General features: G+C 43.8%; 1 protein-coding gene across 1 annotated transcript in view; it reads left to right on the top strand.

Moving 5' to 3' along the window:
• The window catches only part of ERBB4 (erb-b2 receptor tyrosine kinase 4), a 376,355-nt gene that overhangs the window by 347,177 nt on the left and 13,724 nt on the right, over nucleotides 1-15,454 (top strand). The window contains exons 21-25 of the mRNA XM_066322426.1: nucleotides 3,191-3,346; nucleotides 5,829-5,904; nucleotides 7,860-8,006; nucleotides 9,235-9,332; nucleotides 11,568-11,738. Of these exons, the coding sequence (XP_066178523.1) occupies nucleotides 3,191-3,346; nucleotides 5,829-5,904; nucleotides 7,860-8,006; nucleotides 9,235-9,332; nucleotides 11,568-11,738 (648 nt within the window). The remainder of the gene's footprint in view (nucleotides 1-3,190; nucleotides 3,347-5,828; nucleotides 5,905-7,859; nucleotides 8,007-9,234; nucleotides 9,333-11,567; nucleotides 11,739-15,454) is intronic.

Genomic DNA, 15,454 nt, shown 5'->3' with positions numbered 1-15,454 from the left:
TATGGCCACAGCTTTCAAGGCAGATCTCAGGGGACAAACCTGTGATTTGCCAGAAAAACCTCATTTTCCTTTTTTAAATTTTTTTTTATTCTCCTATTTCCTCCACCAGCCTACTGGTGATACTTCTACAGCACAGGAAATCCCAATACTTCCTGAACCTAATTTGATGTTTTCTACACGGATGTTCAGCACTTGGAAAGATCAGAAAGTTGTCCCAGATCATTGTCTTCTTTTGTCCCGTGGATTTTTTCCCAAAAAGTCTCCTTTCCACTGTCCCACTTCAGTTTGTTACCAGCCAGCACACTTTCTCATTTTCAGGGCTGATATTTTTCTTGTGAAAAGAGCAAACCTGACTGTGCCTGAAGTGACCATTCCAAAACCAACACATTGCCAGAGAACTTATAAACGCTCCTTAATAAAATTGTGAAAGATCTTTTTTCTTAGCTCTTAACAGGTAACTTTTAGTCTGTTCAACTCACAAAACGTCCTCCTTAATAAAATTCTCTCATGGGTTTTTGGTTGGAGATGCCACCAGCTGTGTATTTTTATCATACTTTTGTATCATATGAAAAGATTAAAGATTCATATAGAGCTTTTTTTTTTCCTGCCAGATTCAAAAATGTCTTCAGATAGTGGTTCTCTGCAGAATATATGTTTAGACAGTATTGCTGCAGTGAATTCTGCAGGATTCCCTTTTTTAGATGCTTTCCCTTCCCCTGGGATAATCTCATTTATTGAAAATATATACACTTATACCTTTTCATTTATACTTCTGCCACCCACATTTAAAGCTTGTTGATGGGCTATCAGGAGAATCAAACATGTTTTCACTGGGCATTCCCCAGAGGATTTCCATTTCTCCAGAGCACGGGCTCTGCAGAGGATTCTGTAGCTGCCACCCAACCCTACAGGGGCTGCTTTTAGCTTTTGGATAACACAGGTGGGAGACAGCCCTGAGAAAGTTGTTTGACAACAAGAGCTGAAGCAAACTGTAAGTGTCATGATGCCCAGGCAGTTATTTCTGGACAGAAAAGAAAACCAGCTCTGTGGTATTGCTGAGGAGCAAGGCAAGGTGTTGGTGATTGTGCATTTTTCTAGTTCCTGAGAGAATACAATAGAATTTTCCTAGAATGGTATGAAATAACAGCACAAGATTGGAATAAATGGATGTGGGTGAATAGAATAAATAGTGAAATGTCCTAAACCTACAGGTTTAAAAAAAATGCTTGAAATTAGTGACAGCAAAATAAGACCAAAGAGGCGTAGTTAAGGATTTGGTGTAATACTTTCAATGAAGGATGTTTTTGCACATCTTACCATCCATTCCTGCCATCATTAACTAGTTAATCTATTAAAGATTATAATTTCATTTGGGCCTGATATCTTCTGATGCCAGCAGAATTCCCTCATCAACTGGTACCACAGTGTGATTCTTATGTGACTCACAATTGTTTAGCCCATGAGATTTGTCTTTTTTTCCTAGTGGTTTTAATTCGATGTCAAAAAACATTGCTGTAAAAAAATTATTCTTTTAAAGACTTGTAATTCTGATGGTCAAAAGCCAGAAGTATTGCTTTGCACTTGGCAAGAGGGTGTATTTGCTTTAACTAGCAGTGCTTCTAAAGTATAACTTCAGTTGCTTTATGCCAGTGAGTCCCTGTGTCCTCTTTCAAAACCCCTTCATGTGTCTGCATGAAATAGAGTTTATGCCAAACATATTTTCAAAGCTTTTATTGGTGTTTGCACTGAAATTTTTCATCTAAAACCAGTCTAGGACTCCATTTGATGATTTTTTTTTTTTTTTTCGTAAAGACATCCACTTTCCTAGAATCTTAGAGGTGGAGAGGACCTGAAAGCCCATCCATGTGCCATGGGCAGGGACACCTTCCACTATCCCAGGCTGCTCCAAGCCCCATCCAGCCTGGCCTTGGACACTTGCAGGGATCCAGGGGCAGCCACAGCTTCTCTGGGCAGCCTGAGCCAGGGCTGGGTGCAGAGACCACAGGAGGCAGCTTGTGTGGGGTCTGGTACCTGTGAGCTCCTCAGGCTGTGAAGGGGAGATAAAATCTGGCCCCTGGCACTGAGTAATCTGGTTATTTTAATCTCTACATGTGACACTCTGAATTATCATCTGTATTATGGGATAATATGATCTCTTTGGCATTCAGCAATGATTTCTTAAAAATTATCATATATATAATACAGAGCTAATATATTAAGAGGTACCTTAAAGGCAATTGTCAAGTATGTGATTTCATCTCTAAGTTCTAATAACAGTGGTTAATGTTATAAATGCCTTTTAATGAAATTACAGGCTTGTAACCCTGCCCAACTATCCTTAGTGTGTGATATAATTAATAAGACCAAGCTTTGGTGTTGATCTCGGTGTCACAAAGCGTGGTGCAAATTTCCATACTGATGGTAGCTGGTTAGTCTCCCATCAGAATAAGAATAAGGTTAAGGCCAGGCAGTTTGAGTATATGTTACCTTATCTTTAAAGGCAGCTGGATGGGCTTGTTAACAGAATATACTTCTAACAGAATATATATGCTCATAAAAAAAAGGGCCATTGATCTAATGCCTCATTATAATACTACAGGCAATATTTTAAGGGAGTGAAAAGGTGAGGGAGTTGCAGCACTTGGAATAAAGAATTGTTTTCCTTCTAATCCACTGAGGATAGTGAAAATTTGTGACCAACTTAAAAACCATTTGAAGAGGGGCAAGAATCTTTATCTTGAATTAAAGACACTTGTCTGGAATGTAGCAGAGCTGGGATTGTTTCCCAGTATGGCCTAATTTCTGGGGGGGGGTTGGCTAAATTGATTATTTTTTATGGTCATCAGATTTCCTGTCTGAAGAATAAGGACTATAATATTTCTTTTCTTTGTCTCACATTTCCAGATTTTAAGCCTGCTGAAGCTAAAGAGTTATCTCTGTGTTACTCTGTTGGGTTTTTTCCCTTTGGTAATTGAATCTTATAGAATCATCCCTACTGGAGTAACTCAAGGTCATCTAATCCTGCCTGCTGCTCAGGGGAAGAGCAATGTTCAACTTCAGCCCTCTAGGCCATTTTCTCTTTGTAAATACTCACAATTGAACCAGCCATTTGACATGTCACCAGTGAAAGTTACCTCTCAAAAGCCATGTGGTACTTATTAGCATTATTGTCCTGTTGTTATTCCTTCAGGGAATGATGTACCTGGAAGAGAGGAGACTCGTCCACCGGGACCTGGCAGCCCGAAATGTCCTGGTGAAATCACCAAACCACGTGAAAATCACTGACTTTGGCTTGGCCAGGCTTTTGGAAGGGGATGAAAAGGAGTATAATGCTGATGGGGGAAAGGTGAGTGCTGAACATGTCTGGCAGTAAATCTGCCATGCTGTGACAAACCTCCCCAGGTTACTCCTTAGGTCACTGTGTCCCCGTGGGACTGTGGCTGTGGAAGGGAGTCTGTCAGAGACTGAGCAAAGCCCTGCCTTGCACAGGAGCTGTGTTGTAAAAGCTGCTCAGGTTTTGCACAGTGAGCTTCTCCAGGCACTGAAGCATAATTGCATGAGCACTTTTCACACTCAGAATTCGGTTTTTTCCACGTGCTCCAGTTTGTGTGTTGTTATGAATACTTTGGTTCGGTGAGTGATGGATGTTCTGGGGCCCAGCCTCTTTCCCTGGCCAGTACACACCTCAATACCATGCAGTCCCATTTTCCCAGACAAGTAATTTTTGTGAAAACAAAAGGGAAGGCCACAGAGAACACAAGAATTTAGCTCTTCTATCCCATTGGAAGAGCCTGTGTATGTTATGTCTTGCGTCCACCTCTTCAATACCAGGCCACTATGAGCCAGCTTAAGGATCATTTTGAAACCAGACATTTTTTCCCTATTCCTTTCCAGCAAACCACACCATGGCCATGTAGTGCCTTACCTCATTTCTGCCAATTTCAGATTAATGCATGATAAAATTTAGAAAGCACTAAGTGCGTGGTGCTTCTGGCTGTTCCCTAAACATCTTGAAATTCCCCATTTCAATCTGTCACAGAATCCCAAAGGAATTTGCATCACCTGTCTCTCCTTTTCCTGGATGTTCGGTTTGTTTTCTGTCTTCTTGCTCTCTGTGGTTTTTTGTGCTCACTCCTGCCCTTGTCTGGGACAAGCAGCTGTTGCCAGTGTGTGCTGTTCTCTGGGATGAGCTGCTGCCCTGGGATCACCTGGGCAGCTCAGGGAGGTGAAGAGCTTGAGAGGAGCCACCAGTGCTTTCCCATTTCCCCGTGGAAAGAGACCTCCTGGCAGGGAAGGTGGGGGTTTGGCAGCTTTCCCTGGTTCCTTCATTTCTGTAATCTTCTCCTCTGTAACCCCTCGGCCTCTTCCCTCCATCTGACAGTGAATGACAGAAAAAGAGCTGATCCTTGCAAACCACCTGTTCCCTGGCAGCTGTGTCTTGGACTTGTTACCCTGCTTTGGAGAGCTCTGGAGCAGGATTTATGTCAGATGTATCACTTCCCAGGTCCAGAAAAGCATCCTGGGAAATCCAAAAGACATCATGCTGTATTGAGAGCATGCTGAGGGAGGTTCAGACTGGACAATCCAGTGGTTTTCAATAGAGGTGCTGCAGTTTCCATCCTTGAAGGTTTTCAAGTCCAGACTGCAGAAATCTCTGAGTAACTTGATCTCTTCAGCTGTGAACCTGAGGTGGGACTAGGGGCCTCCTGAATCACTTCCCACCTGAGTTATCCCCTAAGGAACAAGGGAGCTTTGCTCCTTCAGCAACTGCTTACATCTGGGACACAGTGGAAAGGAAAGCAGTGCACTTCTGCAGAGTTTAGTGGGGGAGGAGGAACTGTCTTTGCAAGAGTTAAGGCAGCCTTTATTCCAAGCTGCTATTTTTGCCATAACTCCATAGGTTGTGCTCATTAGTGAACTTCATGGAAGGCAGTTTCATAAGGGTTAGAATGAAGACACATCCTCTGCTTTTACACCCACCATCTGTTCAGATTTTGCCTGCAGTTACTCATCCCTTTGGTTTATTCCAGAACCTCTCCCATAGTTCCAAACTGGAGGCAACCCATACAAATCTCTGCCAGGTAAAAATCCCCTAAGTGTTTGTCCATCAGAAATTCATGGACTGTGAGGCTGTTCCTGCTCAGGAATGGGAAACACCTTGAATCCCATTCTAACAGCAATCCAGAAGGTGAGCTGGAATGCAGGAATGAGATTAGCTCTGCCTGCACACCCTTCTCTGGCAGAAGAGATGAGCTCACCCCGAGGGTGATTCACTGAGGCTGCTGACTTGTCTGGGGAGCAGCTTTGCTCCCTGCAGTGCTGACACACAGAGCTGGCATGGCTGCATTTCTAACAAATATTAGGAGTTCACAATAGAGCACTGCCAATTCTCCTTATTGTCTGTTTGCCGTGAGGATGATGGTGAGGTCACCGTGTTGTAAACCTGGCCTCATTAGAGAACAGTTTGAGATAGCAGATAGAGATCTCAGATTGTAGAGATTGCAAACTGCTAAGGAAAAGCTGCTGCATTCCACCTTCTCTGCTGCGCTTCCAATTTAGGGGAATTATATGCAACTTTTGTGCTGGTCCCTCTTTACCCAGGTTTGATGAAAACATGAGTTGTTCCACTACTGTGAATCAGTAAATATCAGAAGTTCTGCAGGTAACTGGTTCATCTTTCTCACCTCCAAGTTTTATGAGGCACAGCCCCATTTCTAGAGGGCAGGAACAGCCATTTCCTCTGAGGAGAAAGTTGTCTGCATACAGGATCTGTTTGTATTGTTTTAATAATGTATTTCTAAGGTTACGTTTCTCTTGTCCTTCCCTAGATGCCAATTAAGTGGATGGCTCTGGAGTGCATACACTACAGGAAATTTACCCACCAGAGTGATGTGTGGAGCTATGGTAAATCTTCACGTGATTAGTTTAAAAAGTTGTGTCTTTTAAAAGCATTAAACCAAATTGTGTTAGTGTGTTAAAGTATCTTTTCTCAAAGGAGTTAATTCCAGAGGCGTTTGCTCTTCAGGGCTTTTTTTTTTTGCCTTTAAATGTGTAACTCTAAGCAGCAATTGTTACTCTTTCCTGTGTTACTTCCCTGCTCACTGAAAAAATATTATCATGATGTTCCCCACTGGGGTGAGTGCCTCGAGGTCTGGTCTGGTAGCAGTTGGGCTGATTATTATGACAGAAGAAGACCTCTTTCAGCTTAGCCACAGATTCATAAAAATACAGCTGCAGGACACAATTTTCGGCAGTCTTTGAAAAGCTCAACTCTAAAAGCCATGAATGTCAAAAAACATTTTCAGGCTTATGGGACTTTCTCTACCTAGAGTCAGATAAAAGGGAATTTGTCATAATACAGAGCAAATATGGCAAGAGGAAGAAAAGGGAGACACCAGCTCTCCAAGCTAACTAGAACAAACTCTATTTAATTTCACAGATAACTTGGGAATTGGTGAGCTACACACACAGAGAAAAAGTCATATTTGAGAAATGAGGTGTTCGTTCGGTGTTGCTAATGGTTATTCTGATGAGCTGTTTGCCACAACTGCTGAGCTCTCTGCCTGTTTATCTGGTGCAGTTATCACTAATAAAATCATCTATACCTTTGCCAATGGAAATTTGCAGCAGTGTCTGGGGCTGTGGAGTCCTATTTGCATTTCCTGTTGCCATACAATTTTGAACCAAAAGGGTGTTCAGCTCTATTCATTACTCACTTTTACCTGTGGGTAGCAGCAAAAGACACTGTTTGCTGTGGCTGGGTAGCTGCCCTCTTCTAGTGAGCTGAAAAAAGCCTGGGAGAGTTCAATTGATCTTGTAGAGCTGCTCTTTCTCTTCAAATTCTGTATACCCTGGATCACTCAGGAAAAAAATATGCCTTCATTTATGAAATTCATTTTAAATGCAGGAAGGTCAGAACATCTATAATCAGAAAGGAAAAGACCATAAACAACTGACAAGTTACAGTTATTTAATATCAACAAGGAGATGAGTGAGGGTGAAATAAATATGGTTTACTCATTGGGTAATTTTGCCCATCACTTTTCACATTAGCATGACAGTTGTCAAAATAAGATACTGATCTGAGGTGTGCTTAAAATGACCTTTGCAATACAAATAAAAGTTAAGCAAAGTGGTGTGAGAGCAGCATTTTCAATATTTAAGATTCTGTTTGGGCACGAATTCCTTTACTTATGATATATGGTCTTTATTTCCAGCTCTGAAGCCAAACCAAATCCTATGGCTTTTCAAAAAGAGAATCTTGGGTTTGCAGTACAGCACTATCATAAACTCAAATCCATAAGGTGATTTAAGGGGAAAAAAATGGTAGCAGTGCCTGTGAATGGCTTACAAGGCACAGCCAATGACCTAATGGTACTCAGTGCTGTACCTTTGTGGGAAATTGATGCTCTAAGTTAGGGAACATTTGTGCTTTTTCCCCTTAAAATAATAGAGTACATCAGGCGTTCATTTCCCTTTTTGATAAAAGAGCGTGATGCATTCTTTTGTTATTGCGCCCATTTACTTTACCACCCTTCATTTGTCTCAGACCTTTCTCGTGGGCCTCAGGTCTCTCATGCTGTTTCTTACACCAATAAAAATGAGGGGAGTTGCTTTCAAAGATTACCACAAAGTGCTGGTTCCCCATTTTCCAGGATTTTTGATGGTGGACTGTGACAGTTTCAGCCCAGATGGCAGCTAAGCAGTGTAGTCACTTGCTCAACTCCTCCTGTCCAAACCTCAGGGTTTTACCAGGTGAAGAAGAAGTGACTGCAGCCCAGAAGCTGGGCCAGGATACTCTGCTGTGAGAGGATCTGGGTAGTGTGGCCTCCAACACTGACACTCTTTCTTGTGCCTAGGAGTCACCATCTGGGAGCTGATGACCTTTGGTGGGAAGCCATACGACGGGATCCCAACTCGGGAGATCCCCGACCTCCTGGAGAAGGGAGAGCGGCTGCCCCAGCCCCCAATCTGCACCATTGACGTTTATATGGTGATGGTGAAGTGTAAGGAGCTTTTCATACCCCTGTGCTCACTGCGGGAGGGACACTGCTTTAGAACATTTGCATAGGTAGTCTGACAGAGCTGGGAAAAACAGGGCAAGCTGCTGCTGCTGCCAAACAAAAGCTTCCCAGGATACTGTAAATTCCATTTAAATACTGTCTGCGCATCTTTTGCAATTTTGCAATTGTTAGCCATGAAGGGCCGAGTTAGCTCAGCTTCTTATTACTGTCAGATGTTATCTCATATGCTTGCTACGAAGTCAAAATTGTATGATTGTTATTGTAAACCCTTGTCATTTCCATGACAATTGATTCTGATGTAAAAAAGATAGTATTAAACGTAATTATGGCACATGGATACCCAGCCCGAGAAGGCTGTGAGGAGAAATCCTGATTCCAAATATTGAGGAAAGAAATCACAAATGTTTTATTGTTAGTAGCAAGAATGATGATTGCAACACTAATAATAAAAAGTAAAATTAATAGAAGAAATGCTACAGATAGGATTATTTTTATCGTTCTTAGTCCAGTACAAGAATCTATGAATATTTTTGCTCTAGTAAAAAAGGAAAAAAGTCTGCATGTGGTTTGTTCCAACTTTTTGTCTCCAAGATACGCCCTCTAATGACAGTATCCTCCAAGGTTATGCTCCTAATTCAAAAAGAATTAGAAATATCTCTCTGATATTTCTGGCTTAATTTAAGTGAGATTAACATAGAGACATCTCATCCATCATATGTACTCCTTTTCCTTTTGCTTTGTACACAAAAGCCCTGCCAAAAAAAAGGAAAGGACAACTAGAAGTAAATTAAGTGTCATCTGAGAACAGTTGTACTGTTCATGGAGGTGTGGAAATTAAATTGTGCAAGGGTTTTGTTGAGTGCAAAAATGTCCCGTCTGGTGAGACACATCCTTAATAAAAGTCAGTCAATACTGAGATCTAAGTGTGCAAGACAGAGAAAATTGCAAGGTGATGTTGCTCTCTCTGGGACAGAGAGGAGCTCAGCAAATTAAGAAAAATTCCATGCAGCAAGGAACAATCCAGTCTGGCCAAAACCAGGTGTTTCCCATTTTTTGCATCATAGGATTCTAACTTCCCATTCTCCTGGGTTCCTTATTGCAACTTTTCTTTGGGCCAGAGCTATCAAGCACTCCAAACTTGTGCATTTAAAAAAAGGGAATTATTTCCACCCTTGACAATTAACTCTTTTCTTTCTGATCTTTCATCCAGGCTGGATGATTGATGCTGACAGTCGGCCAAAATTCAAGGAGCTGGCTGCTGAATTCTCTAGAATGGCTCGAGACCCTCAGAGGTACCTGGTAATTCAGGTAAGCAACCCTGCAGCACCACAGGGGTGGGAAAAAGAATTCTGTCTGCAGCACCCAACTGTTACGGGCATTGCCTTTGAATCTTCTGAAGTTCAAGGTGCTCTTGAACCTAAAGCAAACAGTGACCACACTGTTACAGAAGCATGAAGCAGAATGGACAGTGTCAGCATCCCAAAAACAATAATATTAATAATACCACAAGCTGAGATTTATTTCCTAGGCTCGTGTTTATGAGCACATACAGAGTCTCTGGCTTCACAAGCTGCTCAGTGCTTTGCATTCCCTCATGAAACCGGGGACAAATTTTGTCCATCAGCCGACAGTGGATCTATTTTTAGACCAAGCACTTCCTTGGTTCTAAAACTGATTAGGCTGAGTCTTTTCCCTGTACTGCTGAGATCACAAGCAGGATTCTTTTCACAGCCTAAACATGAAAGTTTCTTAGAAGACAGGGGGTTGCGTCACACTGGTACCTCTAATGCTAGGGAGGAGCTTTCCCTCTCTGTCCTCCTCACACTCTGAGGGCTCTGGAGGTTTCCCAATCCTTCATCTCATGAAACTGCCCTCTGGCAGTAGGGTGATACCTGGTGAGTTCAGGTAGCTGGAGCTGTGCCTGAGTACAGGCATGTGTCCTTCCCTTATTCTGTGGCAGCCTGGACCTGTGTGTGTTTATTCCAGCTCAGATCCAGCCACACAGTGTAAGGGTCTCAGGTAAGGGCCCAGCGTGTGAGCAGTTCAAAGGAAAATGCAAACTTAGAAGTGAGGTGATGGGGAAACACCAGAGACCAGGGCAAGGGAATAATCTGATCCTGGGAATGATCATGCTCTGCCTCATGCTGTACCTGTTCCGTGGTATCATGGAGCACAGGGCAGAGGTGCACCCAGATGATCCTCAGCTTCACACTCACAGAAGAATTCCTGATCAAAGAGCCTCCAGAAGTACAGCCAGGATCATTCATGTATCCTGGCTGGGTCCAGGGCCAGTCCCACAGTGTGGTGTTAGATTTCACTGGGCAGAGCTGCCAGATGACTCGTGGTGTGTTCCTGCACACTGTGAATGCTCTCCTTCAGCTTCAGCTCAAGGAAATAGTTAGAAAGTGAAATACTAGTCAAGAGGACTTGTGGTGCTGAATGAAGAATTCCTCTTGCAGTGATGAACTCCCCACTGAATGAGGAATTCCCCGCTGTGGTAAATTGTAAGTTCAGCTGAATCTGGAAAAATCAGTCTGAGTAAATGACTCTGTTAGATAGGACATGTTTCCTTATTCCAAATACCTCTTTCCTCCATTTCCACCTCACTCTTCCCTCCCCTGTTGCATGGTCTGGTGGGTGTCTCATCTCTCCAGTGCTCCTTGCAGACAACATGAGCTCCTGGAGGTGAAACTAGGCTCACTGCCTTGCCCTGGTACCTGTGCCATCAGCACTCCCCCATCCCTCCCCGGTGCAATCAGCACCAAGTTTGAGCTTTCCACTGGGTCTGCATGCACCCATCATTCCCTGCTGGATTCCACATTTGGCACAAGAATTCTTGAGGAGTGGGAGGCCACTCTCCAGGCAGCCAGTGGAGTTTAGCATTGTTTCCAGTGGCTGATGGGTGTCTGTGGCATGGGCTGCCTTTTGAGATGTCTGGTGGCACCAACCAAGTGCCACAAATCCATGAGTGGATTTTCCTCTCAAGCTCGTAGGTGTTATTTCAAGGGACTGTGGTTCTCTGGTTTGATTTTTGTTGTTTACAGCTCTCTCTCATTCTGCAAAACTTTCCATATGGATAGGAGAGAAATTTACCCTCTAAGTCCCTCAAAGTCCAAATTAAAATAAAGCAAACATCCAGATATGACAGTTCCCTTGTAATTCCCTACCCCTCCTATCTGAGCTTAAATAGCTGAGATATTTCACAAAATAAGTCAGAACTTGGGTCAGAGACTGATCTTGTGTGGGAAAAAGAGAGAAGAAAGAACAAAAGCTCAATCACAAGAATCCCAAAAACATGGTTTTGCTTGATTCATGCAGTTACTCCCTTTTCATCATCATATTCCCAGTAAAACAAAAAACAAACAAACGAAAACCCAACAAAACAAACCCACAAATTATGTGGATATATTGCTTTTGAACAAACCAACCAGCATGTGTGGTCCCTGCAGCCTGGCTGCCAGGGCACTAGGAAGGCTGAAATTCTCTCCTTGGGAAATTAATCCATCTTTTGATGTTTTTCCTCTCTCCATACGATCTGTTTAGGGAGATGATCGTATGAAGCTCCCAAGCCCAAATGACAGCAAGTTCTTCCAAAATCTTCTTGATGAGGAAGACCTGGAAGATATGATGGATGCTGAAGAGTATCTTGTTCCTCAAGCCTTCAACATTCCTCCTCCCATCTACACCTCCAGGACAAGAATTGATTCCAACAGGGTAAGAGCAAGCTCTGACAGAAAATATTGGTTATTATAAAAGCACAGGTGGAGATTTAAGCACACCAATCAAACACAGGCCAGCCCTGCCTTGGGAATTACAAGCTCCCATTGTAAGGAGAGTGGCTATAAAAATGTTGTCACTGGGCTCCCTGTTCACTGTGCCCCGGTGAATTCTAAATGAATAGCCCAGCCTTGAGTGAACAAAGGCTCAGCTCGGGCTGCCTGTCCTGGAGGCACAGCTGAGGCTCCTGAAGTCAGGCAGTGTTGCATCTGCACTGTGACGTGGCCAGGAAGTCCACAGCCCTGGTGCTGCCATCCTGTTGTCTTGGCAGGGCTGGCACTGATGTCACTGAGGGCAGCTGGAATATGTAGATAATGTAGCTTTTGTGTCTGGAGCCAGATTTGCAGCCCAGCCCCTCTTCCTGTTTGCCTGTGATGCTTTTACTGCCCCCTTCCCAAATGTGTGTTTGTGCTGAGCACGTGGCAGATGTTGGCAGGCTGATCTTTGCTCCCTCCCTGTCAGGGGAGGAAATGCTCCTCATTGTCCCTGGGGACCTGAGGCACAGAGAGTGTGCAGGGGGAATTCAGCTCACAGAACTCCAGCCATCTGAGGGACAGGAATACAATCCAAGTATTGGGATCTCTTCCCCCAGTCCTCATTTCGTGTTACTGGAGCAGCAGGGATGAACATTGCTGCCTACCTTGGGCATTTACAGTAGGATAAATAATTTCTGGAGGTGTCTTTCCCTCTCACTGACTGCTGACAGGGCAAACTCATCCCTGCTGTGTGAGGTCTGGGGTGTTGAATCCTGTCCTACATGTCTGTGCCCCACTGCAGGTGAGGAGCTAAGTCACATCTCTGGAATGTCCCTCCTCAGCAGGTCTGACCCCTGCCTGTCCCTGTGCTTGTAGGGACCGTTCAGCCTTGTAGCAGCTCAGTTCCCCTTCTCACATAACCAGGAGATGGTGAAATGCATCACTGATGGGAGGGCATTCACACAGGCATCAGGTGTGTTCTAATGAGGGACTTGTTTTCTCTCCAGGCTCCTTCTGGTCCAAAGTCACGGTTTAAATACTAAGTATAGTCCCTTGGAAATGCTGGTGTTTATGCCTCAATAGTTTAGACACCTTCTGGACATTTATCCTTAGCTGAGGTAGTTCCAAATTCAGAGCCAGGTGTGAGCTGATTTCAGCATGTGAGTCAGGGGAGGTGAGTGGAAGAGGTGAGTATAATCTGAGCCAGGAAGCTCCTTACCCTCTCCTGAGGAAATCAGTGCTTTCTGGGAACAAGGAAGCCAAATCTGATCTTAATAGTCAGTTTGGAAGGAAAGTGCTACTGTTTTAAAAGCAAGGAAACTGGAGATGTCTGGATTCATGTAGCATTTCTCCTGCAGCACTGAAAGACACTGAAGTGGGGACAGTGCATGATTTAGCAGTAAGTGAGAAACTTCCTTTTGTGGCTACAAGAGTTAATTGATGGTGATCTGAAATAAGTCAGATTTACTTCTAGCTCTCTCTGGAGAGGTTGTTTCCCTTCCTGCCAACTTCTGAGGAAAGAGGGGAAGGACAGCAGTTACCTTTGGAAGGTACTCACTGTCACAGGGAGCTAAATCACTGGAGCTTAGTTTGACACAGTGGAGTAATTCCATTTACACCAACACAGGGCTGGGAGGGCTGACATCTTGGGTGTGTTATACTCATCTCATTCCCAAATTGGCTGGAAAAGCTGGGACACATTTAAAGGAGAAACACTTAGTAGAAAAATGTACTTGATTTTCCAACATCTCCTTTTGCCTTCTGTCTTTGGTACCAGCCCCTCTGAGGAGCCCACTAGACCTGAGGGAATTCCAGTAAAAATCTTGGAGTTAATACTCTTAAAGATTTATTTACAATGTGTTATTTGGGCAACCAGCATGGTCACTGGGATATTCATGGGATGAAAACACAGGCATTTATTTTTATTCTTAGTGGTGGTGGTGATGGCGTTATTATATGAAAATGCAAATAACTTTCACAAAGCCTTTGCCCAGCTTCAAAGCACACCATTGCAGCTGCTTGCATACATGTGATCTTGAATTCAGCAGAGCTGCAGAGACACCCCAGGCCTTTTTTTTTGCCATACAGAGAGACTCCATCACATTCTTGACATGACGTCTCCTTTCCTCAGCTCACAATTTCCCATCTTGGTTTGAAACTGTGATCTTGTTACCACTAAAGACAGTGGGAGCTTTGCTTTGCAATTCAATTTAATGACAGTAGGAAGACTGTATCCTCTTCTCAGTAACTCCTGTTGCTGGGAATTTTTCTCTGGCATTGTACAGCAATCTAACATTTAAACAAAGCTTGAATTACCCTTTGGCAAAAGTTTTCAGTTTGTGAGCCAAGTTGCCTGACCCAGACCAGACAGAGAGGTCAGGGAGGGCCAAGGTGGAAGCAGCACTCCTGGTTTCCTTTGCAGAGTGATGTTTCAACGTGTGCAGAAAGCCACATACATTCTGTTGCCTTTGTGAAGCACTCATTTCCTTGGTACGTTAACTATTCTTTTAGCAAAGATTGGTTTAAACATAACAAAGTTGCTGCTTTAAGATAAATGTGCATCTGCTGTGCACAGCTCAGTGCAGATGGATGTCAGCTACAGGAATCACACAGAACTGAAATGCTGTCAGAGCTCTCTATCTGCACTTGTCTGATTCTGTCTCAGTGTTTCCTTTGGATGGTCTCTGATTTATGTTTGTTTAGCGTAGCATATTGCTATTGCACAAACTCATTATGGTGCTGCTGCAGCCATGGACACCAAACAAATGGATACAGCTTAGGAAGTTTGTGATCACTGTGTCTGGCAAATTGCATTTAGTGGGGAGATTGTGAGGCAGTTTGGTGAAGCAAAACCCACAGGAAACAGGTAGATGATCTCCAGATCATTTTCAGGGATAGGAAGGATGAAAGACACTGTGCTGACAGTGTTGGTTGAATGGTCCAGCAGCACAGCTCCATGGGGACAGAAGTGGGCAGGGAAGGAAGCAAGGAGATAATGAACCTTCTCCCACGTAGGCTTTGAAGCCAAGGAATGAAGGAAGAACAGGAGCACTTACTTTCTCAGGAAAGCCCTGAAGTTTCCCTGCAGTGGTCTCAGGTCTAAATCCTTGCAGCTACTTGGTGGGAGAGGCACCACTGGAGGAGTCATGTGTAAAACAATCCCCTCATGGGAGGAAAAGAGCATTATGTGCATTAAAAGCACAGTGCTGCAGCCCGTGGATAGAACACTGGAGAGAGGGAAAGCTCCTGGGAAGTTGCCAGCTCCTGAGGAAGTCTCACATCCTTCTTCCTCCAGGGGTTACAGAGATTTATGAAGCTGCAAGGCTCAGACACAGCTTCAGCATTTCCATCACATCCACACTGGCTCCCTGCTGGCATGTCCTTGGGACCTACCTGTGCTGCTGAGAGCAGAGCCCTGCACAGGCTCTGACCCTTAACGGTGGCCTCTGTTCTGAAGTCCACTCTATGACTGCTGCAGCTTTTAAACAAAAATTACCATCCTAAGCTAAATTGAATTCTTTCACTGCATCTGAAACTCTTCAGTTGCAATTTTGTCTCTGGCTTTTTCCAGTTTTTATTTTCCACTGTCTAGAGATACTCCAGAAAAATAGAGCTTCAGAAGCTCTGTGCTTCTGAGAGATAAGCTGGATCCTCGGCAGTGTTTCCATGAGCACAGGA

Source organism: Sylvia atricapilla, chromosome 7 (genome assembly GCF_009819655.1).
Source record: "Sylvia atricapilla isolate bSylAtr1 chromosome 7, bSylAtr1.pri, whole genome shotgun sequence".
Classification (NCBI taxonomy): Eukaryota; Metazoa; Chordata; class Aves; order Passeriformes; family Sylviidae; genus Sylvia; species Sylvia atricapilla.
Note: the sequence above shows the minus strand (reverse complement) of the source record. Positions and strands in the feature narration are given on the sequence as shown.